Source organism: Fibroporia radiculosa (assembly GCF_000313525.1).
Source record: "Fibroporia radiculosa TFFH 294 genomic supercontigs, scaffold2199, whole genome shotgun sequence".
NCBI classification, from domain to species: domain Eukaryota; kingdom Fungi; phylum Basidiomycota; class Agaricomycetes; order Polyporales; family Fibroporiaceae; genus Fibroporia; species Fibroporia radiculosa.
Genome location: NW_012133339.1, coordinates 79,518 through 107,424, shown reverse-complemented (window position 1 = coordinate 107,424; position 27,907 = coordinate 79,518). Strand labels below are relative to the sequence as shown.

Genomic DNA, 27,907 nt, shown 5'->3' with positions numbered 1-27,907 from the left:
AATAAAACCCCCGCCGGTTGACTATGGAAATGAGGCGGGAGCTTGTAAAGAGTCTGCGGACTGTCGCTCTGCTTGCGATGTTTTCACCTGATAGTAATACGGTTGGCAACATTCAGAGTTGCTTGAAGTCAATGAGTATCATGGAGCCTGACCTGATTCTTCATCCCATATTGGAACGTGCGGTGCCTGCTTTGGAAGCACTGATTGAGGTAGTGTTGGCTTACTGGGACAGAGTGCAATGGAACTGACGTTGGTTTAGACACAGCGCACTATAGCAGTCATCAAGGCCCTTGGTGCCATTGCGCCGGCTCTAGTTTGCCGTCATGTCTGCTACGGCGGTGCGAAGCATCTCCTTCCTATCCTTGACCTCCTTTTACCTGGTATTGATTTGGTGAGTAACTGGAATTTTAACGATAACGGACTCCCAAGCTGATTGTTCATTCAGAATGATCCACCGAAAACGGTAAGTTGTTTCCGTGAGTGTGTTGAAGGGAATTCACAGTGGATTCCTAGTTTTGCACCACCGCTTTCATCGTCGAAGTGGCTCAATATATCAAATTCGGGGAGATGACCAGCGATGATCAATCCGTGCCAATTAATGTGGATATGGGACGGGCAGATTCCGATACTCCCGATTTGGATATCACAGTTCTGCCAGCCAGCGTCGACTTGGGCGAGGGAGTTCGGAGAACACCCCAAGAGGAGGACGCGATCTTGGCAAATTTGTCCGCGACGTTTGCAGACTGGGTTGCTGCATTCCTGCGTAGGGTTATACTCCTATTTGAGAACCTTCCTGAAGAGGGTGCAGACGGCACAGTAGGTGGTAGCACGGAAGGTATGTGGCCTCTACAGTGCTGCTTTGTCAGAGATTGAAGTGTCATGCAGTCCAGCTTGTTGATTCCGTCTCTGGTGCATTCAGCCAAATATGCGTGCACCTTTCTGAACCTCTTTATGACATGGTACTGAACATGGTTTTCGACTACGCAAGCAACAATGTCCGGTCCAATGCCGTCCGTGCCATTCACCAACTGGTCGAATGTGTAGCCAATGCCGATCCCGTTAAGACTCTAGCTAAATTTGTACCGTATTGTGATCGGAATATCCGCATTGAACTGGAGCATGGATCGAGTTCGTTGAGGACAACGTCATCAAGCTCGACGCCTCTGCCGTCAGACGCTACCCTTCATTGGAGTAAGTGAGGATCGTTCAAACATAGAGAATATCCTAACGAGGGACTAGATCTTGCCATACTACGGGGATCCATGTATAAGTAAGTCCGTTTGTGTTGGCCTCTTGGCCCCAGGGAAATCAGTCTTAATTATGAATGTGTACAGTGATGGGAAAGCGGTACGAGGTCTCATCCGACAGAACTACATAACCAGTTTAAAGGAAATACATCAGGCTCTACCATATCGTGAACAGCTGATATCCTTGTTTAAAGTTCTTCACCAGAAGACGTTTTCGAAACGCGGTTTCTCTTCTAGCGGCAAGCTCATTTCCAGCACCTTACTAACCCTCACGCACACATATCCTCTTGAAAATAAATTCGTCAATCCAGATGAATGGGCAAGCGAAGGTGAAGCTTTTTCTTATACGACTCAGCTGTGCCTCCGCTCCACTGTACACACTCAGATTTCAAGAAGAACCACCACAAATATTGGGGGAAGCTATACAAACCGGAGGATGTCAAAGTATGGACCCTAACCTTATCTATCATTATGTCTAAACACCGTTTGACCTCTAGCTCACGTGGCACATCCCATCTAACGAGGAGATAGATTTTACCTTGCAGATCTTCCGAGAAGTCATTGAACCCATATTATCAACGTTGGATACGCTGTTGAAACCGGGTAGGTAGTTTATATCGTTGGGCTGCTGAAGCTGATAGCGCTGGGAAGGCGTTGTGCGTGACGCCGTATGGCGCAATGATTTCTGTCGGTATGTTCCAGTTTCACCTATGAGCTGTGTGGATACTGATCGAGCATGGCAGACATCTCAGTTTCGTTCGTAATGCGTTCTCGGGTATCCCTACTCTCGCCAAGGAATACATACCTCCAGAAGACTGGTCATCAGCCATCGCAACCAGCGATATACTGTAGGTTTATCTGGTCTCGGTAGCTTACGGTCATTTGATTCTTGTATAGACATGAAATTCCTGAAATGATTGCTGCAATCGAGCCTCTCAATGCTGGATTCGCGCTGACTGACCCCAATGATCCTCGCCACCAGTATATTACGAGGTTGAGACATCGCTTTGGCCAATTTCTGCACAGAGCTTCAGAATCGCTACGACAGCAGGGAGAAGAGAATACTGTAGACGCAGTTCAGATGTTGGTGGGTATTCACAATCTGATAACTGCCTTCCGTCCGATAACTTAGTACAGATACGTTCAATGCGAACGTACATGTTGGAGTACGGCGATAGCAGGGACAAGTAAGCATTCTCTTATGTATGAGAGCAGTGATGGACCGTAATGCGATCATGATAGCCACTACTTACAGAGGGAACGCTATGACAACGAGAAAAATGTAGCACGCCATTACGCCCATCAAAAGGTTTGGCCTAGGGCTTTGTTCGTACGACGAGCTAGGTCAGGTTTTGATGGATAATTGAATAACATGGCGAATTGCTGATTCTCTCCAGATTCTATCATTCTGCTCGATTGCGCTGGAACTCCATTGAACGGAGAAGGACTGCGCTCGAAGACAAGCTTATTGATGATCTAACGGAGTGGGCAATGTGGCACTATGTGATTGGTAGGTATTCTCACTGTGATACAATACTCTTATTCTGACATATTTTTAGTCAGGGAGTATGTATTCTATGACTTTCCCTGAAATCAATATTTGACCGAGATGACAGAATTAGCCAATCCTTGTTGGAGAGTTTGTGCAATGTGCGCAATCTCTCATACTCTATTTATACCACCATAACTCATGTATACAAGTGCTTTGATGGTGTGCGTCGTCGCTGCCTGCCCAAGCTTTACAAAGCTTTAGACCCGGGAACGGATGACGACCGCATGAAAGGCGCTTTATGGACGCTGAACTCAGGTTTATTCGGTATGTCCAACCCTTGTTCATATAATCCCTATGTTCAATCTGTGCACACTGACAGCAAAATACGCTATCTGCGGTATGTCTGATGGTGGTCGGATCTAATGCACATTGGACTGAGATCACCAACCAGAACCCACCCTGACAACGGAATTTGTCAACAAGTTGTTTGGATGCCAACATAACGAACGCGTCCGTCAACATCTTCTGTCTCGAAATTTTATGTTGCTAATATATTACATTAAGCCGTCCATCCAAGAATATGTCTCATCTTTGTCTGATACTTGTGGGTGAAATTTATCTCGTTGACACAATTCGTACTCATAACCTCACAGGCCTGAATCATTTCGTAGAACCGTCCTACAGCGTGTACGAAGTAACTGACGGCAGAGTTGAGAGAGCAATCAGAGACTTGAAATCAGTCATCGGAGCCGTCTCTAATGCTGATCTGATAGTCGACCGATGTAGAAATCAGAGAATTTCTCGCTTGAGATTGACAAACGAGAGCATTGAGAAATTGGTTAGTATGTGTTAGCTGTTGTATATATCAGGCTCATATTGCTCTTACCAGACCGATTCTCTTTTGGCTATTGCGAATTCTCCGAATACTCATTGGCGATACGCTATTGTTGCAACCCGATGCCTCAGAACACTGGTCAGACGCGATGCACCCATGACGTCTTCACATGTTCGATATCTATTGGAAAAGACGTATGACTCCCATTCAGATATTGTAAGTGATGTTTTGAAGTGGTATATCTATGGTCTGACATCTGTTGCCGGTTAGCGATATGTAAGTCTCCTAGATTCTATCCACACTTGGTCCAATGCGAACTCATGGTATGTCATTAAAGTACGCTCAACGTGCAATCATGAAGATATCTAGATATATCAAATTGCGCACTTTATCTAAGGGACCGGTGGATCTTGTGCTAGAGCAGAATCACAATCCTTTGCGACGAACTGTACCAGTACAAAGTCCCAGCCATGCTTTTAGGTCTGAATGGTTGGCGCAATTCAAAATACCCGTTGATCTTGAGAAAGCGAGGCAAGAGCCGTAAGTAACATGTTTTATTTTTCTATAGGTACTGACACATAGGGTAGTTTACTTTTTGATAAGATTTCCAGTGGGTGGCTCGTATGGAGGCAACATGTAGATTGCTTCTTGGCGCCGGATGCTGTGGAGTCGACTTTTCAACCTTGGGATGGCGGATGTGAAGAAGCTGTTGAGACTCTCCGCACTATTGTCACAGATCCATCGTACTGGGAAAAACTTTCTACTCACTACTCCGCCGAGAATAATACGGATGCCGTCACTCAAGATAATGCATCTTGTGTCAAGTCCATATGTATGTCCTGCATCTCTCTCATGTTCACCCTATTGTACCTCTAATATTACCACACTCGGGAGTTCAATTGCTTGAAGATGAGCCATTCGAGGCGCTGAAACCAACCTTAGAGACTCTCATTGCGGACAAAGACAAGAACAAGCAGCGTGCAGCTGCTGACTTTCTTGCTGGAATATTTTCTGGTAATTGATCCCTCCGCAGGAGAAGACATTTCTGTAATTGAATTTTGGCTTATCTTAGGATCCAAACATTGGCCTACGGATAGTCAGCTCAAATTATGGGAGTGGTTTGAGCGACATTCGCATACGGTATTTGGCCAAAAGAGCAACGATACGTTGCCGATATGGACGTCCTTCCTCGAGGTATGGGCCCAGACACCTAAGTGGACCTGTCAGCCAGTACCTAATACTACTTCGCAGTATGTTTTCTTCAATCGAGATCCGAGGAGGCTACAGCCGATGGTGGACCACGTCGTGGCTGCATTCAAAGGTGTTAATTTCAATAGTGAATCAGCTTTTGACGTCATACAAGTGTTAGCCTTCTACCGAGCATTGTACGAGGAATTGGGATGGAAGTTTCTGCCATGGATAGACGATGCTCTTGAGAAATGTTGGCGGGAGCTTGGCAGAACTGAACACGATGATGTAAGTTTCCTCAATATTGGTGCCCTTGAAAGCTCTGAATGTCACCCCAGGTCCTAGCATATATTAGCGAACTCTTTACTTTCAGTGGGAAGGTCATGGTGCGTTGATGCGCAACTAAGCTAGCTGCTGAGATCACAGACGTTGATTTTGACCCGAACAGTGGAGTCCCCGTCCATCTGTCCCTGTTACTGAGACATTCGTGCGCGAGTGTCGTACATTGCCTCTAGACCATGATATAATGGGAATTCGGGGAACTTACCATAGAGAACGAGTACTAGACCTCGTGGAAAAGTTTGACGCTTGGCGGATGGAACGGTTGCCAGGAGCGCGTGCATTCCAGTCTACGTACGACAGGTAAGTAATACTCTACTTTCTAAGTGCCGCTGTCAATTAGCTGTTATTGGTAGAGTCGGCATCCTCGTTTGCAAATGGTTATTCCAGATAGTCCACGACATCAATGCAGCGGCTGCGTTTGATTACGTTCTCCCCTTGATGGTATGTGCCCACATGTCGTTATTGATACCTATCGCTGAGCATTGTGGACAGCCTGAACTCTTCCGCTTTTCTGAAGGCGAGCCACCAATTCCGCGCATTAACTGAGCTAAAGGCTGATTTCTTTCGTCTAGTGAACGACAACGATGACCTCGCACACCGTGCACAGCTGTTGCTCGTTCGAATGTGTGGTGTTGTGCCCCCACGACAGCTCATTAATCCCATGCTAGATGCTATCTTTACAGCCATCCAGACGTCGCCGGTAAGCCCAAAAACATGGTTCTTATGCTAGCATCGCTAATTGACCGATGCATACAGTCGTGGAGAGTAAGGCTGAAGATACTTCCTTTGGTGCAAGGTACATCCCGTCATCAGGTAGTTTCCCCTTGCTGATTGTTGCCAAGTATTTTATTTCCGACAGTTCCCCTTGATAAGCAACATTAAGATTGGGGAGATGCTTGAGGTGTGTCCCGTGTGATCTAATGATGTCTCTCAAGGCCGCAAATTTGAATTGTAGGTGGTCTGTCGGTGTCTGGACGATGAGGTAGTAGAGGTTCGTGAAATGGCTGCAACGTGAGTCTTCAGATTATGTCGTACGTTTAGCTGACATTCGCGTTCAGGACACTGTCGGGAATACTGCGTCTGTCACCTCGTCGGAGCGTACTTCACTTGAGGGTTCGTTAATAACATCTATGGTTATCATAGTACTAACAGTTCACATCAAGGACCGATTTGTGCGCCTGCTTAAAAATAGCACCCTCCCAGATCGCAAATCTGCCGCATATACTTCGGCCCTGCGTCAGCGCCATGCTGCGATCCTCGGTATCTGTGCACTTGTGGATAGCTACCCGTATACAGTCGAACGATGGATGCCTGATTTGATCACAGGCGTACTCGCTGAGCACACGTATGACCCTGTAAGTCCTGCAGCCCTCTTCATAGTGGATGAAACATTGATCAAGACGGTCACCTCAGCTTCCAATCTCAGCAACAGTACGGAAGTGCGCGAGCAATTTCAAAAAAACACACCAGGATACGTGGCACGAAGACTCGAAACGATTTACTGATGGACAATTAACATCACTGTCCACTTTGCTTACTGGCTCAACGTACTGTGAGGACCTACCATCCGCACATAATTGTCATGCAATTCTGATTTGCACCTTGCTTCTACAGATGCTTAACCTAATTCAATACGACAGAGAGTGCTCGAATCTAACGGCCATTGATAAGTAAGCTCATAACACCAAATCCTACGCGGTATGCCTACTATATATATTGATCGATGTCCCATGACAAGTGCTACAACGCCTGTGGTACGGTTCTATTACATGCCCGGATCCAGGAATAAAAATGTTATCTAATTTGGCGTCCATATAATCAAATGGATTTGCTCGTGTCGAATCTGGACGCCCGGAATAGAACTGATATTCTGTTCACTATACCTCCAAATCCATCACCGTGATGGAATGCTCAGCCGTTTCGCCATCGCCAGCATTATCCTTGCGCGCACTAGCGCATGGAACGGTGTCAATAGGTCGCGTACGTGTGCCAGGACGAATACGATTGTTCGATGATTGTTCTCTGTCAAAAGGGTTCCATTTTATCCATTGGCATGCAGATCTAGAAGATGAGACTCACCAAATTTCGGCAATGAGGTCATCAATTTCATACCAGACTACAGGGCTGGACGCGATGGTGCGAAACCAGCTTATTTTATTGCCTTCGTGCTGTGGAAAGGTGGGGCAATCAAGCCGATGCGAAGTGTATTAGGACAATACTTGGTGTCACTTTCTAGAGTTGATGAAGATACAGGGGCAGCTGCTGGGGATGATATGTCTAAGTGGTAGCAGGTGCATTTTGGACGGCGAGGAGAAGACGATGGGAGAGTCGCGAATTGATACGAGTAGTGGGAGGTACTAAACGGGAGGTCACCAGGAGACTGTTGGATTTCCAATGCTTCGGACAGCATGTGATACATGTTTTTATCGTACTCGTGCTGCTTTCGCTCCTTTCCTTAGTCGTTGTCTTCCCCCTTCGACTGAGCGTCTCGCTGACATAGTACAGTTTCAATAGAGACTACATTCATGATGAGGAATACTACGGCATCATGTGAAAGGACAACATACCATATTTTACAGAGACTGTACATGCATACTAAAGCCATCATAGATGACTGATTGTGAATTTCCAGCCTGAGGAGAGAAACAACGCGACTATGATCGTCACTCGAGACGAGATTCGTGTTCTTTGGATAAGCAGTCATGGTTTCGTCCTTCTAGATAATATCTGGATATCCAGCACGAACTGAAGGGGTTAATGAACTCTACGGCGAATTGGACGCGAAGAGGACAACGTCCACACCGGACAGCCAGGGCTTGGAAAGAAAAGACATCATGCTCCATAAGCGAGAGGCGAAGTCCAATATAACAAGTTATTATACGAAGAAAGAAAGACATGATATACAAACGAGGTCAGGGGGCTCAGATGAGGGAGACATCACATTAATTAAGTAGGATCCAAGATTGTCCCGATGGACTCGGGCTTGCTCCGATCTCGATCAGCATCCGAGTCATGCGCTGATGACTTTAACCCTGACTCAACCAGACTTGTGGAAACCAGCCATGTCGACGTCGCAGGATGCAGCGTCGAGCTCTAATGATTCCGTCATGCAAACGTTCGGCAAATTCAGAGATGAACTGGACGATTATCACGATAGGAGAGAACGTCTCATCAAGGTCTGCCGTATTCCACATACATAGCGCGTTCGTTCAGTCATAAGGGTCCGAACCCACTGATTCATACTCGCCCGCATTCCGTTCAAAAGTCCAGTCGCGATGTTACCAGTCTCTCCAAGAAGGTCATATTTCTTCTCCACCGTACCCTGATGGAGGATTCCTCCGAGTCGGACGATCAGGCATTGTGTCTACGTGCTGTTGAGCGGGCAAAGGACAAGCTGCGCGAGATCCAGGGACTCCTGGTGGCTATGCATGAGGAGCTAGCAGGCGACCGGTTCTGGAGGTATCAGAGGAATGTGTCACCAGGGTTGCAAGAGTATATTGAAGCACTCAGTTTTGCTCACTACCTTGAGTCCCGATCACTCATTTCATATAGCGATGTACAGAAATCGTTGTTGGGAGAGGATGGGGTTCTAGTGCGTGTCTTCCACATTGAATTGACTTTTTGTTACTTGAGCCAAAGTAGTACTTTCCATTACCTTTGGAGGACTATTTGCTTGGTTTGGCAGACCTCACTGGAGAACTTATGCGCTATGCTATTTCCTCGATCTCTCGCCGAGGCGGACGTTTCAAAGCCAGAGAGGTGTGCGAGTTCGTGAGGGGATGCAAAGCCGGTAAGCAGATTTCTTATCGGCGCATTTAGTATTAATAGGTCATGTTAGACTTTGAGGGTCTGACACCTTACTTCAGAGAGCTGAGGAAGAAACAACAAGTGACGGCGCAGTCGCTGGAGAAAATTGAAAACGGTGGGCATCCTTGCAAGTTGTCAAGTGCCACTGAAATGTAAGCTCACAATGCCTTTCCTAGTTGCGTATGCCATAGCAATGCGCAGTTTTGAGTACGACCTGCCCCCTGAGCTGCTGGACGATATTGTGGATCAGACAGTATCCCAAATGGCACAATTGAACGACAGAGGGAATGATCGAGTGCGGAGAAAGGGAGGACTGGGAAGGGACGATGAATATGAGGCGGACGATTGACTGGATGTAAGATCACTGCACTTGAACACGGGAGTGTTTGTCTGGTGTAAGATTGACGAAGATTGCTATCCATCTCGGCGCCAGACGGACACGGCATGGCTTGGTAGCAATAGTGTGCGAACCGATATCGATGGAATGTGGTCGACATCTCGGCTGCAGCATCTCTCCTCGCTGTGTATGCCTGCCTTCGTCTCCACAAAACGGCGCCTTGTCTGCAGGCCACGAGCAACACGCGGCCGTTATCTTTCTCCCATGGCTTGTTCTCAATTGAATTGGCCGGTCTATCAGGTCAAACGCAGTCGCCATTCGTCCAAATGCGCTGCACAGTGCAAATAGGGTGCAAGACATGCCGTGCGTCCAAACGGATTCCATCAATTGACAATGCAGATAGCGTACCCTTGATTCCCCTTGCAGCGCCTTCGTCTGGCGCCCCATACGCCTGTCTGGACGGTGGACCCTCGACAGCGGCCCTTCTCGGCTAAGCCCACAGCGACGACTGTTATAACCGCCTCCCCAAGAGGATCGCTCCTCATCCCACAGGCCAACTCCTTTCACCCCCTCACTACCGTCCCTCTCAGCCCGATGCGTCTTACGTTTACACCAGCTCTCGGCGAGGTGATGCCGCTGGTCATTTCTGAGGTGCACTGCCTCGATGTCCAATCCGTATCTCCACAAGTTCTCGTATTCCAGGCGATGTTTGACTCGCGTGTCTCGTACGAGCAGGCAAAGAGGGACGGCGTGAAGGTTGAGTTGTGGGCCGATCTCCCGGTCGAGGGTCGTCCTAGTTGGGAATGGGGTGCGTTCCCCTTCCAGGCGTATGAGCAGTCGCCCCTCCATGCGAACCTGAGCAACGAGGTCGTTTCCTTGACTTTGTCCGAGGAGCAGGGTTTGGAGGAATCGTCTGCCTATGCCGTCTACGCCAAGGTGCCGGTGAAGCTACACGAGTATGCGAGCGGACATCGATTCGCGTTCACATACAGGCTGGTGTATCCCTCTGGTGAAATCAAGTGGCTCGGGAAGTTTGGGTGGAACGGTGCGCTGGTGGTAGATAAGAGGTCCGCGCCCTGTGCTGTTGGAGTCGACTTACACGATGGATGGACTTTTGAATCGCGCGATATAGCAGCGTTCCGGAGCGCAGGCTCTGGTGAACATCACGTCGGAACACTAGGGCACGACCTGGGGTGGTCTACGTGGGCGATCTATGATGACAGGTGGGTTTTTCTCCTTTCCTACAGTCATTCACTATCTCAAGACCGTGATTGTCGCACAGCTGGCCCGTCTTCTCTCGCACAGGCGAATCGCAATTTGTGTCCTCCATGGTATTAGTGCCTTCCTCCCGCAGTCACAAGGTCATCCCATCTATTCCTCTCGTCATCAGTGCTACTCTGGACTCTCGGGTGCGGATAGGTAACGACGGCCAAATTATCCACAAGCTAGCCAGCGCAGGAGGTCAATTGTTTCTGAGTCCAATCCAGGCTATACCTACAGCACCAACGGAATGTAATCGTATGGGGCCAGTGCAGGTGAACGAGCACACTGAGTTCGCAGTCATGGCATCCTCTTCGGCTAATGGGCTATTGCCGATCTCACTCCTGGTAATCCCCCTTACTCCGATTACCAGAACACAGGAGGTCCACATCCATAGGGATGCTGTTGAACAACTTCTGCCTCCTTCCTCCAGACAATTGTTCATTATATCGTCCCCTCTTTCATCGACTTCTCGTCTGTCAACCGACGGTGAGCTAGTTACCTTCCGTACTGGTCGACATGGTGGATACGCGCGTCTTTCTCCGGTGTATTCCCTTGAATCAACGAGCGGGGATTTCAAAGGCAACTGGGGCATTTCTCTTCTGGACATGCACACAAACGCTGCGATCCATGAACAACAGGGTGTACCTCAGCGAGTGCTGCCTACGCCACCCCCTTCGCCTCCACCCGTGCTCCGCGTTGCACAGCGCACCCAAGTGCCGCCGCTCGCATCGTTCACGGAAGTTTCGGAGCAACTCACTTCCCATACTTTCTCCAGCCCCACCTCGCCGACATCTACACCTGTCCTAGACTCCGCATCGGTATCACCATCTTTATCATTGGCATCGCTCGATATTGCAGCTCCAACTCCGTGTGTACCCCAGCCTCCATGCAAATACGAGGACAATTCGAATACTCTTGCGCTGATTCGCACTCAACGCCCTGCGCTGCATCCATTCTTGCGCGCGTTGCTTGCAATGTTCACATGTTTATGGTCGATAATTTTACAGAAAGGGTTGCAACTCTTGGGGATTCATGCGTCACGGGCCATAGACAACAGCCAACTCGAGCCGTCTGAGAGCACAGGAGTTGAGCCGAACGAGATTGTCGAAGAGGATAACGATGCAAACCTCACGATCATGGCATCCGAGAGCGACCTCACCGTCGCCGATGGAGATACGAAGGAGCCGGATTCCACATATTACTCATCGGCCTCGATGGAGACCGTTGTTGAGGAATCTATCCCGTCTTCGGCATATCTCGAGCAAAAGGCGCCTGTCGACCATCCCGACCCCAAGCCAACTATCTCGCTTTCTGTCGACGTTCGCAGCCATGATGGCAAGTTATCCCTTCTTGTCCAGCCACCTCCTAAAATTTCAATGGGGCTTGCAGCGCTGAAGTTTTCACTTAATGGAGAACCCATTGCAGAGTCCGATATCAGCGCTTTTGAGCGCGACGGGTTGCATCTCCTGAAGATCCATGTGCCGTCCAGCTTCGACGCTGGGAACCTGACCGTGACGATCACTTGAATGTTATATGACTGTTAGTGTATCGGCATAACGCACGAAAAGGCCGGTGCACACGATCCTCTGACGTCGACTGTTTCTTGCCTTTGCTCAATGATGGGTCGAGAGCCAACGTCTGGATACGTTCACCTCAACCCCAAAATTTTTTATGTATTTCTCAGCTGTTTTTTTTTTCCTGTACGAGCTCTCGATTATGTCTGTTTGAAAAGCACCCGTTGTACCTTACATGTATATCGGCAGATTTTACAGTTGTATCATGACATCGGTGTTTCAGTAGCTGTTGTATTTGGAGGCAACGATCGTAATGTAGTCAATCAATCCTTTCTTCTGCGCGAAGTGTTAGCACTATACGACATCCATTGTAGCGAGTCCACTCCCAAGAAAATGGGGAAGAGGTAAATCAATACCCACTATTCAATTGCACACGAGACATCAAACCGAATTACAAAACATTCAGCAAACATCGAAAATCCCTCTTAAGAAGTTAAACGAATACAACAGCATCGAGTGATCCTCATTATGATCATGACCAAGGACGGGCAAGGGCGAGGGCAAGGGTAACATTGTCCACGGCTGAATCATAACACAGGACATAGATACCCATAAACGCAGGGCTGCGATATTCCTCAAGGTAGGCAGGCCATCGTCATCGTCAAAATCACTAGCGCTGTCTTCACAATTTACAGGGTCCACTTGACTAGCAGCTAATTTAGCTCAATAATATCGGGATCAAGTGACATAGACGGTATACCATAAAAACTCAGACAGACCACCGCGTTTCAGCTGAACGCTGAGTACCCTGGGATCTCCAATGCCTGCATTACGCCTATAAGTGACATTGCAGTTCGAAAAAATATAAAAATACGTGCTCCTGCCGCTGACGCCATTCGGTGTGTTTCACACCATCCAGTTGCCAATCTGCAGCGCCACTCGCAGCGAGGGCACTGACATACTTGTCGACCATGTTGTTCATGGAGATGTTCGGCAACATCGGCGCACTGCGTATGAGTCTCGTGCGACATATTGCGCATATCGGGACGCGTCTCTAATAAAGATGGCACCAAAAGGTTCTGTGAAGCTATTTAAAGTCTAAGTAGCAGAATGCGTACATTTTGAGAAATCCAGCTTTGGCCGCACTCGCCACAAAACGTGTGGCCGCATGGATTGCCCATATGCGCGGCAACCCTTGGGGAAATCGTGAACGCGGGATCGCCATAACGGGGCAGATACACGCACAAGAGATCACAGCAGCTGTACAGTTTTGACAAGAGTAAGTACAGAGTCAATGGAAGTTACTATGGCTAGCAACCTACATTGGGCAGTCCAGGTCATCCTCAAATCCTGCCAGCATATCTCGCGCGTAGGCGTGCAAGTCAGTATCCCTGGCCACTTTTTCCTTTCCCTTATTCTTCTTTTTCTTGCTCCTCTTTTTGTTGACTTGTGGATTAGAAGGGAGGTCGTCGACGCGGCGGGATCGTTTCTTACGCGACGACGAAGTGTCATCGTCACGCTCAAGGAGATGCTTGGAGGCAGTCGCAGTGTCTTCCAGCGCCGCCGTGAAGTCTGAATCATCGCCAGTGGAAGCAGGGACTGAGACAGTTGACGAAGTTGCTAGAGCGGTAACACATCAGTGACAATGTGCGCTGTCGTGGTTGTAGGACAGTCACCTGCAAGGTTCGTAGGTGTCATAGGGCGAGCTGGTGCTGGCAGACGCAAATAATATGGTGAATCAATGCGCACGTCGGGATCCTCAAGTTCAAGCGCTTACTGATACCATCCCTCCCTACCTCCGGGCCGTATACGCTACTCGCGGGTGTGGCTAAATGCGTGTGAGCACAACAAGAAAATTGTGGTACTATACAGACCTGCGGGTGCGGGCATGTATGGGGATTGAGACAGCGTAGCCTCCAGTGCACTCAGCTCCTCTAGAAAGGAATTGTCATCTTCGTCGAACCTGTAGGGGCTGGGTTCATCAGAGTTGGAGCCTCGAGAATGCTCGCCCGTATCGTTGGAGCTCGTGGCGAGAGATGGAGGGATGATCGGGTTCTCGACTTCCGACGCCGAAGGACGAGGATCCGGGGGCTGGTCAGATTTGTCGTCCTCTGATGCTGGTGAGGGAACAGGGACGGAGACGTCGCCAAGGCCAGGTACAAGGGCCCAGTCGACACCTTCGAATAGATCGGGAAAGGCATCAAACTCGTCGTCAGAGAAGGACATGGTAGCCAGTGGGTGGCCAGTTGGTGGCCACACTCGACGTTAAACAATGAATGACGTTAAGATCAGGTGATAGATATGCTTATGTAATGCTCGTACGCACCACGATGGGCCGATGGTGCGCGGATCTGCAGCCTAAAGCCTCGCCCCGCAATCATCTTGAATTTGTACTTTTGCCCATATTTTGCCCATACCTGTTCTCACATAAGGCTGGTAATCGTGAAAGATCCGTCTGACTGCGCCATCTATCCCGCGGGCCCGACCTTGCTATGTTCCAGGTGCGACCACCCGCCCGCCCGAGCCATTTGTAGTCTAGGGATAAGTTTTGTAGTCGCATCCGGATCCTAGTCACTTCTTCCGAATCCTCGTGCTGAATGTTACGCACAACGTTGGGCTTGGTATGCGCACGCAACGGAAGAAGAAATGGAGAGAACAGACCCGTTCACAGCAAGCCTGGAGCGTGCATCCCGACGCCTCTTCTCAGTGTCTTGCAACGATTACGCGCTGGACTCATTCTTCCCCATTTTCTGAGTATACCCAACTATGTCTAGCGTGCGCTCTTAATGGCCCTTAGCGGCTGCCTCTTTGGTTTCGACACAGGTAGCATCGGCGCAATTGCCGTTATTCCCCAATTCCAGTCCCACTTTTCCAGGACGAACTCCCTCACTACGACTACTCAAGGTCTCATTGTTTCCATCATCCTGATCACTGCTGTTGTAGCATACTCAATCCCTGGTCCACTCTCCAACCGCATCTGGAGAACGAGGCCAGTAGCTCTAGGAGCCATTATCTTTGCAGCAGGATGCGCTATATCTTGCGCCGCTAACTGTGTGGCTGAACTGTTCGTCGGAAGGTGTGTGGCAGGCTTTGGAGAAGGAATTTTTCTGTTCACATGCGGTCGAAATAGCCCCAGTGTCTGCGAGGGGCAGGATGGATATCTGTTCCAGCTAACGAACACGATTGGTATTGCGACCTGTATGTCCTTATTCGACTTCAGCGCGCTTTTTCCACGCTAGCTTACAGGGTTTTTTTGTATGCTATGGTACCGTCTACGTGCAGTCTATTTTGTCGTGGCGCTTTCCGTTTGGAGTACAGGCAGTTATATCAGTGGTACTGGTCATAGGCGCCCCTCCGCTTCCCCACTCGCCGCTCTGGCTTCAACATGTCAGTAGAATTGTGGATGCGGATGCTGCATGAATAGCGCTTTATGTTAGCTCCGCTGACGCTGACAAGACGGAAGAAAACACTCGTAGAAGGGACCTATTATAAATGTCTTTGCGGCAGGAGGTGAAGTAAATGTTTACAAAAGATATCAGGTTCCGGACTGCTCCGGCGGTCTTTTTGACGGGGATGCAACAGGTGAGGATAATCTGAACCTGCCTTCTCTTGTATATGCTCAGGTCATTACTAGGCCCCAGAAATTGATGGCGCACTTTGTATGAGTTTTTGCCGAAAGTTGTGACGGATTTCGCTACTCACTACCAGCCAGTATGAGTCGGTCCTGTTTTCTCGGGCAGGGCTGTCGGCTATTACTGCTTTGTTCTTCGCTTCGGGCATCCCTGTAATCGTGAACGTCGGGTGGACCTTCGGAATGCAGTTCTTTGCGGACAAAAAATGTAAGTTTATATGTTCGCTTAGCTACATGTGTTGATTATCTTTCCAAGGGGAGCGCCGAGTCCCTATGATCCTCGGGGGCTGGCGGTGCCATGATGTTAATTGGGATGATCTATGCAACGCGTGCATCCGATACGACTGCCAGTCGGTAGGCGATCATTGTATAAATCTACGTCTTCGTTTTTGGCTTTGTCACCGGCTGGGCTATCGTCATGCGCATTATTTATGGTGAGATTCAACCCATGAGGATAAGAGCAGCTGCCACGTGTTTAGTGTACTATGCCAATTGGGTATGCCTATCGTCAATCATCGTACTGGACTCCAAGGACTCTTACAGCGGCGAACAGATCATCAACTGAATTATGACAACACCTCTTTTCCTCGCTCGGTATTCTTCCGAACCGTATTTCCTGTTCTGTCGCTGTTTGCCCGTTATCGCCCTTGTATGTTTTACTTTCCAGCCTGAGACGAGAGGGGCAACATTAGAGGAAGTCGGCAAGGCGTTCGAAGAAGCTCGGCAGGCGATGCTTCAGAAACATCGAAGGTGTTCACCGGAGACCGTTGACTTAACCTATCTCAATAGCGACGGCAGAATATGGATAAGAGCAGGACATGACGCCGAGATTGTAGAAGATGCGATTCGTCCCCGGCAGTTCGCTTCGGTGGTCCATGGACTGCCAGTATGCGCATAGATTGACATGAACACAGACTGACGTCGAGCGACTCAAGGTTCGCTCAATGTTTTTTCAACAGACGGTAATGGATATGGTGTTGATCATGGCGAATCAGCTGACTGACGACACGTTGCGCCCCTTTCGGTGCGAATTGGAACTACGCTGAAGGTTGGCGAGAAGGCTCACTAGCACTTGCAGCATTTCATTTGCAGAAAAGCGTGGCAATTTTGGTGAGATTGACATGACAATTTCTGTCGGTCCCAGGTGGCCTACGTGGTTCTGCAATACTATTACTCCAACTCATCGAGCGGGACGACCGACCGAAATGGCAAGTAGGATGCCAAATTGAGAAGGTGTTCTAGTTGTCAATGTTCAGCAACCTCCAGTCAACCTCTTGAGAAGACACGGCGGGGGTTCAAATTTTTGACGTGCACATATATATATGGCTCCGTTTCCTCGTCTCACTGTCACCCAAGTCTCTTTCGTTCCCCCACCTTCTCTAGTTTATCCCTTCTCTAATCAACGTCAAGGTTCAGTAAAGCCTAGGAGTCATCAAGTATCCTAATATCAAGATGCGTAGCCCGGTAATCGCCTTTTCCATCCTCGCCGCTGCTGCGGTAAGCCCCAGTCTCGTTGCTGGTGCGCCCACCTCGCCGAACCCGGACACCGGCGTTGTACATTCCCCTCGCATGCTCGCCCCCTCGTCCATTGGTAGGTTCGCCGCCGGTCATGGCGGAAATGGCGGCGGTGGTAGTGGTGGTGGTGGTAATAACGGAGGTCCTGGCGATGTTGTTTCTGGGGCTCTTGCTGGTGGTAATGTTCCTGGGGTTCCTGGGGTTCCTGGGGTTCCTGAGACGATAGCGAAAACTGCCGGCACAGCCACGGGGGCTTCCGCTGACAAGAATAACGCTGCTCAGCTCAACACACAGAAGCCCAGTCTTCAGAGCCACCGCGCAGCGGAACAACAGCTCCATAATCCTTCTCCTCCTACTATCGGCGACGTTGGTTCTCACAGCAAACGTGCCTCGGATCAGTACACCGCTGGAGGAAACTCCTACACTGGAGCCACCAGCAGTACTTCTGGTGGTAACGCTATCGCCGTTTCTCATGGAAATACTGGTGACCCCGCGGTGGATGGGATCACTAATGAGGACGATGGTGCGTTCAGTGATCTGTTCGGTTATTCAAACATAAAGGTGCTAATGTTCCGCTTCGGACAGTAACTGGTGGTGCCGCCGGCGACTCGTTTAGCGGTTTCAGCTACGGTGGTGATGGCGGTGGTCACGGACCAGGTGGAAATGCCTACTCTGGAGCCGTTGCCTCCTCATACGGAGGAGACGTCATCAACGACAGCGACGATGGTATTGACAATGAAGGCGACAGTACGTCCATCCTTGGTACATTTCCCTTGCGACTCGTGCTCCATCTTTGATAGATTTGGGCGGCGCTGGTGGGTTCGACGAGAGCGGTGATTCCGTCGGCGGTGACGCACATGGCTTCACTATCGACAACGTTCGCCCCAACGTACACAGGCGTGCGGGCGACCAGGGCACGGCCGGAGGTAACGCATACACGGGAGCAAGCGGCAACGTTGACGGGGGCGATATTATTAACCATTCGAACGCCGATGACACGACTACCAACGAGGGCACAAGTGAGTGAATACGACATTGTCTGTGGCTCTGCAGCGTAACGACCATTCTGTAGTCACTGGTGGTGCCGCTGGAGACACGTACTCCGGAGACGCTGACGGTGGTAACGGTAATGGATATGGTCCTGGTGGTAACGCGTACACTGGCTCAACTGGTTCCGCCAAGGGCGGAAGTGTCTACAACTTCGGCGGAACAATCGACAATGAAGATACCGTCACTGGTGGCGCGGGCGGTGAGAGCGAGAGTGGTGACGCTGTTGGCGGCGATGCCTAGACGCCTTCTCCCAGCGGCAGGCAATTGCGCGATGATTTATGTGATTCGTCATGTACACAATCTATACCCACTTTCTTTTGCATATACATCAGATGTGGAAATGAACAACGCGCAGAAGTACTAGTGTGCGTCTCGACTAAGCTACCGCGACTCATCCCGCGGTAAAGCCCATCCTGGCTGCAACCGCCCGGCAAGGCTGCTAACTGGTCCCGACAATCCTGCCTGACTCTTGAAGCTTTCCAGGAAATTGCTAATCATTCCATAATCAACATTGCCCACATCCTCCTCCTCGCCGTCGTCCTCCCTCTCCAATGTTGCCTTGAGTTCTGCGTCCATGGCGGCCTCGATGTCAATCACGGGTTCATCACCGGGCGACTTAGTTCTACTGTTGTCTTTATTTGTTTTACGATAGGGAGGTATATTGCCATTAGAACGCGCCAATTCCGCATCCATAGCCTGCATAACAGCCTCAAACGAGGCTAGGTTTGTGTCACGGCCTGTCATCAAAGTTTTTTCGTCCAGCTTCTTCTCTGCATCTAGCGCGTCCTTCACGCTTTTGTCCTGACTTTGTACCATGGCCATAGGGGGAATATAAGCTATCGAAGAGATGTTAGGTCGTGCCAAAGCAACACTTGGAAGGAGATACTCACCGCCACGATTCTTTCTCTCCTGTAGGATGTCACCCCATTGCTGATCCGAGACACCTAGAGCTTGGCGAGCAAATTCCAAAAACTCCTCCTCTTCTTCCTCCATGTTGATTTCGATCTCTCCCACAACCTGTGGCTGGTCTTCTGCTTCGTCTTCATCCGCAATACCTGGACTGTCTTCGTCTGTTTCATCATCCGAGTCAACACCATCATATTTGTCTCTAGGGATGATAGGTGGCCTGATCGATCGCATGTGAGGCACAAACGCAGACGACCCGGAAACGGATATTTCTTCCCGGTCCTCAGTTGCAGGAGCAATACGCTGAGAATTCGCATAGAACGAAGCTGGCATCCTGCCATAATCAGAAGGATCTAGTTGCGGCACCAGCAGTGCCATTGCGGCTTCTCGCGCTACATCCGATTCAGGAGCCGGGGGCGAGGATTCCTCATCCGAGTTGATCTCATCTTCAGACATAGCGGATTCGTCGTCATCAACACCGCTATCTGAGAACTCTTCGCTGTAAGATTATCAGAACATACCACTGGAATATATTCACTAGTGTCGCACTTACTCTGCGAATAGAGCGCCGTCGAGATCACCTTCGCCCTCGACAAAGTCCTGCACCTTCTTAGCGAGATCCTGCAACCGCGCAGCCTGGCGCTTCGCGAAACGATCTTCGTCTGTTTCGTCGCTTTGATCATTACTGTCGATGTCCATCGCATCAGCCGATCTCTGAGATCTCGTTCCAGACTCTTTGCCGAAAGTTTGTTGCAATGCAGAATCGAGATCGTCCGCATCAACTTTGAGCCAATCATCGGAGTCTTCCTCCGTCCTACTTGGGTGTACATCACCTGCCGGCGCTTGTGTTATTGCGGCATTAACTATAGAGGCAAATGACGGCCTTGTGGAATCACTAGGACAGAGATTGTAAGCCACAATAGATCCGCAACTAATAAGAAACACACTCTTCTCGCCGAACCTCCACAAATGTTGCAGCAGCTTTTTCTTCGAGCTCGTTCCATAACTGAGATCCTTCGAGTTCACCCTTGAAGTATCCACTAGACTTCAGATTCTGTATATATTTCACATAGTCAAGGTTCGACTTCAGGGCATTTAACCGTGCCTGCGCCTGTGAAGTCAAATGTCAGGAATTGACGCCATCGCTATGGTCCAAACCAACCGATGATCTCAAAGCGTCGGGCGACCAAGTCGCACCGTCCGACCTGCTCTTGCTTTCTTGATACAACATTTCAAACCCACAAGCCTGTGAGGAAAAAATCAGTACGAGCACATTTCGGGTGGTGTTGGAACAATGACAATTTTCATCCCCACGTCCCTCCATTGCCACTCTTTCGTACCTTCCATCTCTTGCCATCGGCCAAAAATCTTCGGAGGATAGAACTTTTGACCGACAAGCTGTGCATAAGCTGTACGAGTGAGCTTGATTCCCGTGAGGACGGAAGGTTCTGGAGGAAACCGAGCCATCCTATGGGCGGCCTAAAAAATGTCAGCGCAGCGTTCCGACATGTTTTATCACTACACACTCGGAGTTGGAGCGTATCCCGAGTGTAGAATGTCTCTACAGGCTTTTGCGCAAGGGAAGAGTCGACAGACAACGCCTTCGCTATGTCGACAGGTAGCCATGCTTTTGTCGAATGCACATGTTGACGGGCCGCGACAGGATAACTGATTCATCAGAAACTCGGGTGAACAGTCAAAGTAGAAGTGTATTGACTCACCCAGAAATTCTTTTCCAAACAGCATTTTGGACACTCACAGGAGCTAAAGTGTCTACTTCTGGATTGACTACGACCTTGAGAGCATCTGGAATATTGACAAAATCGTCGGCGTCATCTCGTGTAATAGCATCCTCGTCGTCACTGTCTTTGCTACCAGAATACCGGCGCCTTTTATGTCTGCTGGATGGTGCAGACACATGAGAGAGGGGAATTATATGAAGGCGGGAGCGGTAGATCCAGACCTGTTTGCAAGGTCAATTCACATCTTTTGTGGCTGAACCGAACGAAAACATACCCTGTTTTCAGCATTGGAAGGGGTTACCCATGATGGAAGCGCTTCCGCCGCTTCGATCAGTAGGAATTCGCCGTCTGAATCGAAGACACTAGACCACAGCCATGTATATGAGAAAGACGATGACGAGTTCGTCGTAAAACATACCTGATGACGACATCCCATTTTGCACTGATCTCCCTTAAAAGCCAGACAACACACCATTCGTCGTCTACGCAATCGCCGACCCTCATTCTGCCCTCCAGTAACCAGTCTTCCGAATCGGTATCCTGTGCGACTTTCAACTCGAATGCGTCACGATGCCACAAATGGTCCGGAAATGTCGTGTCAGCATACTCCCGCATGAGAGTAGCTAGCGCAGTGGCCGAAGCTTTGTCACTGAATTCGTTGGGTAGATAAAGAGTGTACTGGAGGGTGTCCTCCGAGATTGCCGGAGGCCGATTGAAGATATCCATAACCGAGGAGGAAGGCCGCTGAGCGTCGGAGATCATTTGGGGAAAATATTGAGCGACGGGGACAGTGTCGGCCGCTTTTTGTAGTAGAAGCGAGAGAGGGGAAGAAACTTGCAGAGCGAGTGTCCTCGATCACCTCCACTAATACGAAATCCGCGTCTGACGCGTCTGAAATCACAAGTCGCGTGACGCGCACGACCTCAGCGCTCACTGTCAGGTTCAGTGGCCGCTCTATACGGCTTGAGTCCGTCACGAACTCGATAATGGCGACGACATCCTTCAAGGATCGTAATTTGCTTGCGGTCATAGGTGATGAGGTACGATCATACTGCGATCTTTATTTTCTCTCCGCTGACGCAGTCATGACAGGACACCATCACAGGCATGCTGCTCGCGGGTATTGGAAACATAAGTCAAAATCAGAAGAGAAACTTTCTCGTTGTGGACTCCAGTGGGTTGATACATGACGATCCTACCCTTGACTAACAAACATCTCTAGAAACACCTATACCCCACATTGAAAGCATTTTCGAGGAATTCACGGAACGGAAAGATATCGCTATCTTGTTAATTAACCAGCATGTTAGTGCATTTGATTGTTGCTATTCGTATTGCGCTCATGGAGTTGAGTTGCATATAGATTGCTGAGAAGATAAGGCCTACAGTAGACAAGTACGAGCGAGCATTCCCAGCACTACTGGAGATTCCATCCAAAGACCATCCATATGGTATGTTTTCCTTATACCCCTGTATTCTGACTGGCTTGACCGGATGCTTTGTAGATCCAGCGAAAGATTCGGTGCTGAAGCGTGTACAGAAGTTGTTTGGAGAGTGAGGTCAAGCCCTTTTGACGTCTCCGTTAGTACTACAGGCGACAACACGTATTACAGCATCTCGGTAATGTATTATAATGGCACATAGAGTGATAATCAGTGTCCCGGTCGAACTTGATAAACTATTGCATCATAGGTGTCACAAGATTGAAAATACAGATGAGGGCAGTGTCTGAACAGCGAGGGAAACACAGCATCGACGACATCATGATGATCTCCACGATAGGACTGGTTCATTGTCCCTGACACCTTCAGACCGGTCTATGATCACGCGCCTCGAATTCCAGCTTTGTGTGTCTACGCAGTAATAAGATAATTGCGCCAAGTCAATCACGACAATACTCACTGGGGATGTCTACAAACAGGTAGCGGAATTCGAAGTAACCATGGTCATTCTGTAGAAATTCAGTAAAGGCGCGCACCAAAAGCAGGACCATAAACCTCACGCACCATCACGAGATCAACGTGTACTTCCCCCTCAGAATAATTCTTCCCATCCGATCCTTCATGCCCTGATTCAGAAGCACTCCTTGCTGGGCCTTTGAGGCCAGAGAATAGACCTGTAAACGAAGACATCCACCCTTTCTTGTCTTGCTCTACCTTCACTGCTGGCTTGCTTGGCTCCGGTAGTTGTATCGATGGTAACGGGTCGCCAGTCAGAAACCTGAATAATTCTTTCGCCGAACTCCATGCTACGTCTGCTCTTGTTTTTGTACTCTCGATGAGGTCATCGAGGGACATTTCGGACACTTCTAATGTTGTCGTTTTGGCCCATTGAATCGCAGAGTCGACGTAAGAGATAGATCCCGTATCAGGAAGTGGAGCAAGGGAGCCTGGTGGGCGACCCTGGACATAGAAGTGCAGAAGCATATGCTCTCTACCGGCTGCGTCAACAACTAATTGTGACGAAACATGGTGATTGCGGTGACGAGGACGGATCAGAGATGGAGGGTTATTATGAAATACTAACGGCCCTTGGAGAAACTTCGCCAACTGCGAATGAACTGAGAACAGCCACAACACGTCTTACGTTATTGTAAACGCACCTTCGGGGAGGCTTTGATTTTTTCGCATGCTTGACCGTATAATACTGTCGCCGAATTTTTGGAGAACAACTCAGACGTCAACGCATAGATGAGCACGCCGGATAGACCTGCTCCAAATAGAATCACAGCCAGATTCGTGGTTCTGGCGGTTGTTCGAGCAACTATGTTCGACTCGTCAAATCATGCAATGAAACCAGCCCCACAAAGACGTACCTTTTCCAGCAGCCGACAACTCCGACCACTTCTTCACGTTCTCACCACCTCGAGACACAGGTGGAATGAGCCCCAATTGAAAGGGACCAACATAGTCGTCGCGTTGTGCCGTTCGACGCCTCTGATCAAGAGCATTCGAGAGAAGGGAAGACGGTGACGCTCGCTCGTTGGGAACTGTAGCGTACGATCGGAAGATGACAGCCTGAGCGGGTCTCCTACATTTCAGAGCGATCGACGCATGAATGAGACGGTGTGCCAGCGACAGTCGAGAAGCCAAGTCGACCATTCCTGCACTCATTGACGCTTCCCGCAAGAACAAAATGAAGAGAGTCTTAGGCTGTCAACAACGTTGTCCGCGGATACTTGGCCTCTCACAGTCTCAGCCCGACAGTGAGGGTCAGAAGGAACACACACATCCCACGTGATTGTACCCGTCGCGCGTTCAATAGGAGTTTATAGGACAACTTGAATGTTGAACATTGCCAACACAGCTCAAGCTGAGCGCACCAGGCCGCCGATCTGTGATTTGGTTTAGGCTCAGTGATTGTACGCGACAGTACAGACGGCTTTGTACCACTTCATACCATCGGTGGGCTCAGTGTGCTCATATAATCCCTGGGTCCGCGGCAAATAATTGAGATTATGCCTCAGCAACCAACACTTCACATAGGAATCATTTGGATACACGTTCGTAATTAGTAGGTGGACCTGCTACACCCATATGACTGTGCTAATGGCTCGGATTCCGTATATACGAGTGGCATCCAATGCGGGCCAGCCGTGGGCTGATAGTCCAAACCGAGGAAAATTCGCGAGCGTAGTATCTGAGTCGATGTCACTGTCCAAAGTCGGATAGACTTTCAATGACTGACTTCTTTAACTGTGGCAAATGAATATTGAGATTCTCAAATATACCCATAACGGAAAGTATTGTTGTTCTCACCGGAGGGCTGATACCGTCTCCTTCAAAATAAGCCAAAACGAACTCCGTTGCCAACCAGTCGCTCTGAACAGAGCCGAGGTCTCTAACGATCAATGATCGAGGTTGTGTTTGATCAAGGACAGGTGGGGCAAGTAAAATATCGAGAGTAGCATGTTTCGCAAGAGGTGTATTGGGAAATATGGACTTGAATTTCCTCAATGGGGACTGAACAGCAGTTTCATCCTCAGGCGACAAAGTTCCGCGTTGCTTGCAGAGTAGCAAACGCGCTTGCAAAGCCCTCATGAAACCGTCTCTTAAATGGCTGAACGAAGTCGACCGTGTAGGTACTAAGTGGAACCGTATGATAACCTGGGAACAATGGACGGAGTGATGAACGAACCTATCCTCAAGACGCACGCCGAATTTTGGACAATGTGTTCAATCTTCTCCTCAATAGACGCGGATTTAGAAATCTGACGAAGGCATCAAGAAATCAGAAACATTATACAAATAGACTGACATGAACCTTGAGATTTGTATTGGCCAAGTCGGCATAGAACCCGACTGAGTAGACCTGGATACCCAGAAATGAGACTGTCCTCACACCCACTCCTACGAGGGACAAGGCGGGCAATGGGGTTTTCGATGGTATGCGAAGCGTTGTCGGGAACGAAATATTTGTAGCCAAATCAACTGGAATGGAAGACAACTGTCAGAGCTCCGCCAGCCAGAGCGTGCTTGAACAGAACGAACGACACGTGTCCCCTTCATTGGAGATAGAATCTGCGTCAAGATGACTAGTAGATATCCCCAGTGCAAGAGTAGCGGACAAGGCTAGTGCAGAGCACCAGACAAGTGGTTTTGGGGATCGCGTCTTTGCTACGACCTGTGATTGTAGATACACGCTACGTGCCTGCGAGATGTCGCGACACTGAAAAGCGAGCAATTTAAGAAATCTTGTATGCACCAAGTTCAACATGATGAAGCCGCTGGGGATTAATCTTCTTGAAGACTGTATGCAGCTAAAAAGGTGGCTTGCACGAGAACAGACTCAGACTATCACGCGTTCTAGTGCACACGACGCGTACCATGGGCGCCTAGTGCGTGTAGTACGTACGCGTCGCCGCGCTCCCAAACTCGGTCTTAGATCTTGGCTTCCTTTCCCGTAATAGCCACCGAACTGGCCAGTTACACTTAACCAGGACGCGTCAGTGCAGGGCCTCGTCATCGCTTGAGGCCCGTTATAAGCTTGGCCGCCAAAGGTGCGTACTCCATCCTCAACTCCTTTCGCCATGACTGACATATCGGACACACTCCATTTAGGTTTTGTTTCCTGTTCCACCGGATTCTCGATGGACAATGAGGACATGTCTGTGCCCGACTCTCCCTCATGGGGGTCGGGTACCTTGACTCCCGGCCAATCTGCATCCGAGAGACAGAGGGCTGCTTTGCATTCATACATCGATTCATTGCCATATAAATGTGAATCTGTCGAAGAAATGCAAGCGAAATTAGAACACATAATATCGAGGATCAGCATCTGCGCAGAGACAAAAAATTGGCTGGTGCTCACGACCTGGGATGGGATGCTACAGTGGTGAGTCGATTTCCAATCTTGTAACTACGGAAAAGCTAGCTGAAACCCCGTTTTTATTAGCTGGCTTCTCATGCATTATCCTATGACCAAGTCGATGCGTGCAAAGCTAGTCCGCTTGTACTTTGAGCTGTGTCTTGTTCCCGGCATTGAGCCTCGTGTCGTTCGCAACTGGGCCGACATGCTTTCTCGTCTTCTCTCGAATAAACCTGATCACAGGCGAAAGTTAGAGAGCTCTGATCTTCAGCTTCCTTGGAAGCCGCTGTGGCGCGTGCTACAGAAGGAGCTCTGGCCAAAGAAGAGGTTGAACGACAGTTCGTGAGTTCATCTGAATCCAGTTGTGCGTACGGCACAACCTGACCAACCACTTCTTGAGACGAAATATGAACAACATACTCCTCTTCGTTGCGGAACAATGTAGAAGGTACTTTCCAGCTGACGAAATACCTGAAATGCTGCAAACTTTTCTACCTCTGTTGACCAAAGAAGTGAGATCGCCTCTCCCTTCCAAGATGTTGCACACTAATCGGTAACACTCTTAGAGGGTTCTGACCATGATTCCAGTCATGACGTCATTTCTACCACCAACCCACACTCATCTTTTCATGCCTATTCTTTTCAAGTTCTGGGAGGCATTTAATTCTTCCGTCATTGACGATCGGATGGTTGAGCTCTGTGGCGATCTCTCAGAAGAGCACGTAGCTGGCGAACAAGGTGACGCAGGAGAGGACGGTGGCGCCGAGTGGAAGGACGTTGGAGTCTGGAGTGAATCTGACTGGCATTTCCTTGCTACCAAAGCTCTTGCTTCGATGAGTTAGTCTGCCTTCTGTCTGCTACTCTGTTACTCAAACATTGTGATACTGCAGATGTTCCGATTGGGGCGACCAGGGTAAGCAGAAATTTTCAGTAGGAGCTCTCTTCTGTTGAATACCGGAGACAGGGTGCTAGCACTACAGCAGGTATCGCAGATATCACAGGGGATAAACAGTCCCTTAGGATCAAGAAACCCATTAATCGGTCGAGTGCGTGCATCTGAGGTTGTTTCGATGGTGTAGTCCTCATGACAAACGCAGATGGTTTGGCCAAGCTGTTCGTGTACTCTATGTGTCTCGATGGCCCCATTCGTGAAGACCATTCGAGGCAAGTCCAAGGCGCAATTGATACATCACATTCTATGGGCTTCCTTGCAGGCTCTCGTGCACTCGATTCATTGGATAAATTAATCACTAGCACAGAGTCCTACTTTCATCCTTCAAATTATGGTCATTGGAGTTTAAGCGTGAGTTTGCTGCGAATCCCTTCCCAAATAAAGCTATACTAACCATTACTGAACTCAGCTGACCCTCTTCGTGCACCGTATAACCGCTGAGTTCGCGAAACGTTGGAAAGAGGAACAAGAATCGTCGTGCAGAACGCCAATAGTATGCATGTTATACTTAAAAATGAGTTGTGCTCACTGTATCGTCATCATTGCAGACCCGTCGTTTGACGCCTGACATTCGTCGTGCATTCGTAATGATATTACGCACACCTGCGCTGTTGGCCATGTTCTCTAAGGATCCGTTCTCAATGAGTTATGCGCAGGCCTCTCTACGGTCTATGGCGCTGATTGACCCAAGTCTTGTCATGCCCGATCTGCTTGAGCGCGCCTATAGCGGCCTCGAGATTGTCAACGAGACGCATCGCACGACCGCCGTTATGACCATG

The 27,907-nt window shown here is 49.3% G+C and overlaps 7 protein-coding genes across 7 annotated transcripts; 4 read left to right on the top strand and 3 right to left on the bottom strand.

The window, feature by feature from the left end:
• Positions 1-140: 140 nt before the first annotated feature.
• On the top strand, positions 141-12,037 carry FIBRA_03703 (uncharacterized protein; the record flags this gene model as incomplete). The annotated part of the gene is made up of 44 exons (XM_012325535.1): positions 141-209; positions 260-391; positions 446-463; positions 514-835; positions 886-1,191; positions 1,240-1,270; positions 1,335-1,576; positions 1,633-1,691; positions 1,745-1,850; positions 1,899-1,938; positions 1,991-2,095; positions 2,145-2,334; positions 2,385-2,434; positions 2,645-2,757; positions 2,807-2,813; positions 2,864-2,897; positions 2,949-3,063; positions 3,119-3,136; positions 3,191-3,249; positions 3,304-3,343; positions 3,393-3,577; positions 3,629-3,790; positions 3,845-3,910; positions 3,972-4,114; positions 4,162-4,406; positions 4,469-4,588; positions 4,647-4,768; positions 4,826-5,050; positions 5,101-5,148; positions 5,211-5,404; positions 5,458-5,545; positions 5,622-5,804; positions 5,861-5,900; positions 5,947-6,005; positions 6,060-6,115; positions 6,163-6,217; positions 6,268-6,535; positions 8,150-8,280; positions 8,370-8,696; positions 8,747-8,894; positions 8,943-9,026; positions 9,088-9,206; positions 9,675-10,471; positions 10,531-12,037. 44 exons carry the CDS (start codon positions 141-143, stop codon positions 12,035-12,037), a joined length of 7,428 nt encoding a protein of 2,475 aa, XP_012180925.1.
• A 1,306-nt stretch (positions 12,038-13,343) lies between these two features.
• FIBRA_03702 (uncharacterized protein) lies at positions 13,344-14,251 on the bottom strand (the record flags this gene model as incomplete). Its single annotated transcript, XM_012325534.1, has 4 exons — positions 13,344-13,645; positions 13,702-13,737; positions 13,803-13,853; positions 13,900-14,251. 4 exons carry the CDS (start codon positions 14,249-14,251, stop codon positions 13,344-13,346), a joined length of 741 nt encoding a protein of 246 aa, XP_012180924.1.
• Positions 14,252-17,108: 2,857 nt separating this feature from the next.
• FIBRA_03701 (uncharacterized protein) lies at positions 17,109-18,461 on the top strand (the record flags this gene model as incomplete). Its single annotated transcript, XM_012325533.1, has 4 exons — positions 17,109-17,694; positions 17,757-17,918; positions 17,972-18,190; positions 18,244-18,461. The coding sequence occupies 4 exons, from the start codon at positions 17,109-17,111 to the stop codon at positions 18,459-18,461; spliced, it is 1,185 nt and encodes a 394-aa protein (XP_012180923.1).
• A 141-nt stretch (positions 18,462-18,602) lies between these two features.
• FIBRA_03700 (uncharacterized protein) lies at positions 18,603-21,631 on the bottom strand (the record flags this gene model as incomplete). Its single annotated transcript, XM_012325532.1, has 10 exons — positions 18,603-19,057; positions 19,112-19,626; positions 19,681-20,022; positions 20,075-20,238; positions 20,290-20,373; positions 20,427-20,606; positions 20,654-20,795; positions 20,849-21,090; positions 21,144-21,231; positions 21,288-21,631. The coding sequence occupies 10 exons, from the start codon at positions 21,629-21,631 to the stop codon at positions 18,603-18,605; spliced, it is 2,556 nt and encodes an 851-aa protein (XP_012180922.1).
• Positions 21,632-21,855: 224 nt separating this feature from the next.
• FIBRA_03699 (uncharacterized protein) lies at positions 21,856-22,427 on the top strand (the record flags this gene model as incomplete). Its single annotated transcript, XM_012325531.1, has 5 exons — positions 21,856-21,909; positions 21,962-22,043; positions 22,092-22,174; positions 22,233-22,320; positions 22,375-22,427. The coding sequence occupies 5 exons, from the start codon at positions 21,856-21,858 to the stop codon at positions 22,425-22,427; spliced, it is 360 nt and encodes a 119-aa protein (XP_012180921.1).
• A 203-nt stretch (positions 22,428-22,630) lies between these two features.
• On the bottom strand, positions 22,631-23,982 carry FIBRA_03698 (uncharacterized protein; the record flags this gene model as incomplete). The annotated part of the gene is made up of 5 exons (XM_012325530.1): positions 22,631-22,722; positions 22,772-22,820; positions 22,876-23,418; positions 23,472-23,632; positions 23,685-23,982. The coding sequence occupies 5 exons, from the start codon at positions 23,980-23,982 to the stop codon at positions 22,631-22,633; spliced, it is 1,143 nt and encodes a 380-aa protein (XP_012180920.1).
• A 1,916-nt stretch (positions 23,983-25,898) lies between these two features.
• FIBRA_03697 (uncharacterized protein) lies at positions 25,899-27,902 on the top strand (the record flags this gene model as incomplete). Its single annotated transcript, XM_012325529.1, has 10 exons — positions 25,899-26,203; positions 26,264-26,518; positions 26,577-26,688; positions 26,743-27,013; positions 27,067-27,089; positions 27,141-27,222; positions 27,274-27,479; positions 27,538-27,621; positions 27,677-27,773; positions 27,820-27,902. The coding sequence occupies 10 exons, from the start codon at positions 25,899-25,901 to the stop codon at positions 27,900-27,902; spliced, it is 1,518 nt and encodes a 505-aa protein (XP_012180919.1).
• Positions 27,903-27,907: the final 5 nt, after the last annotated feature.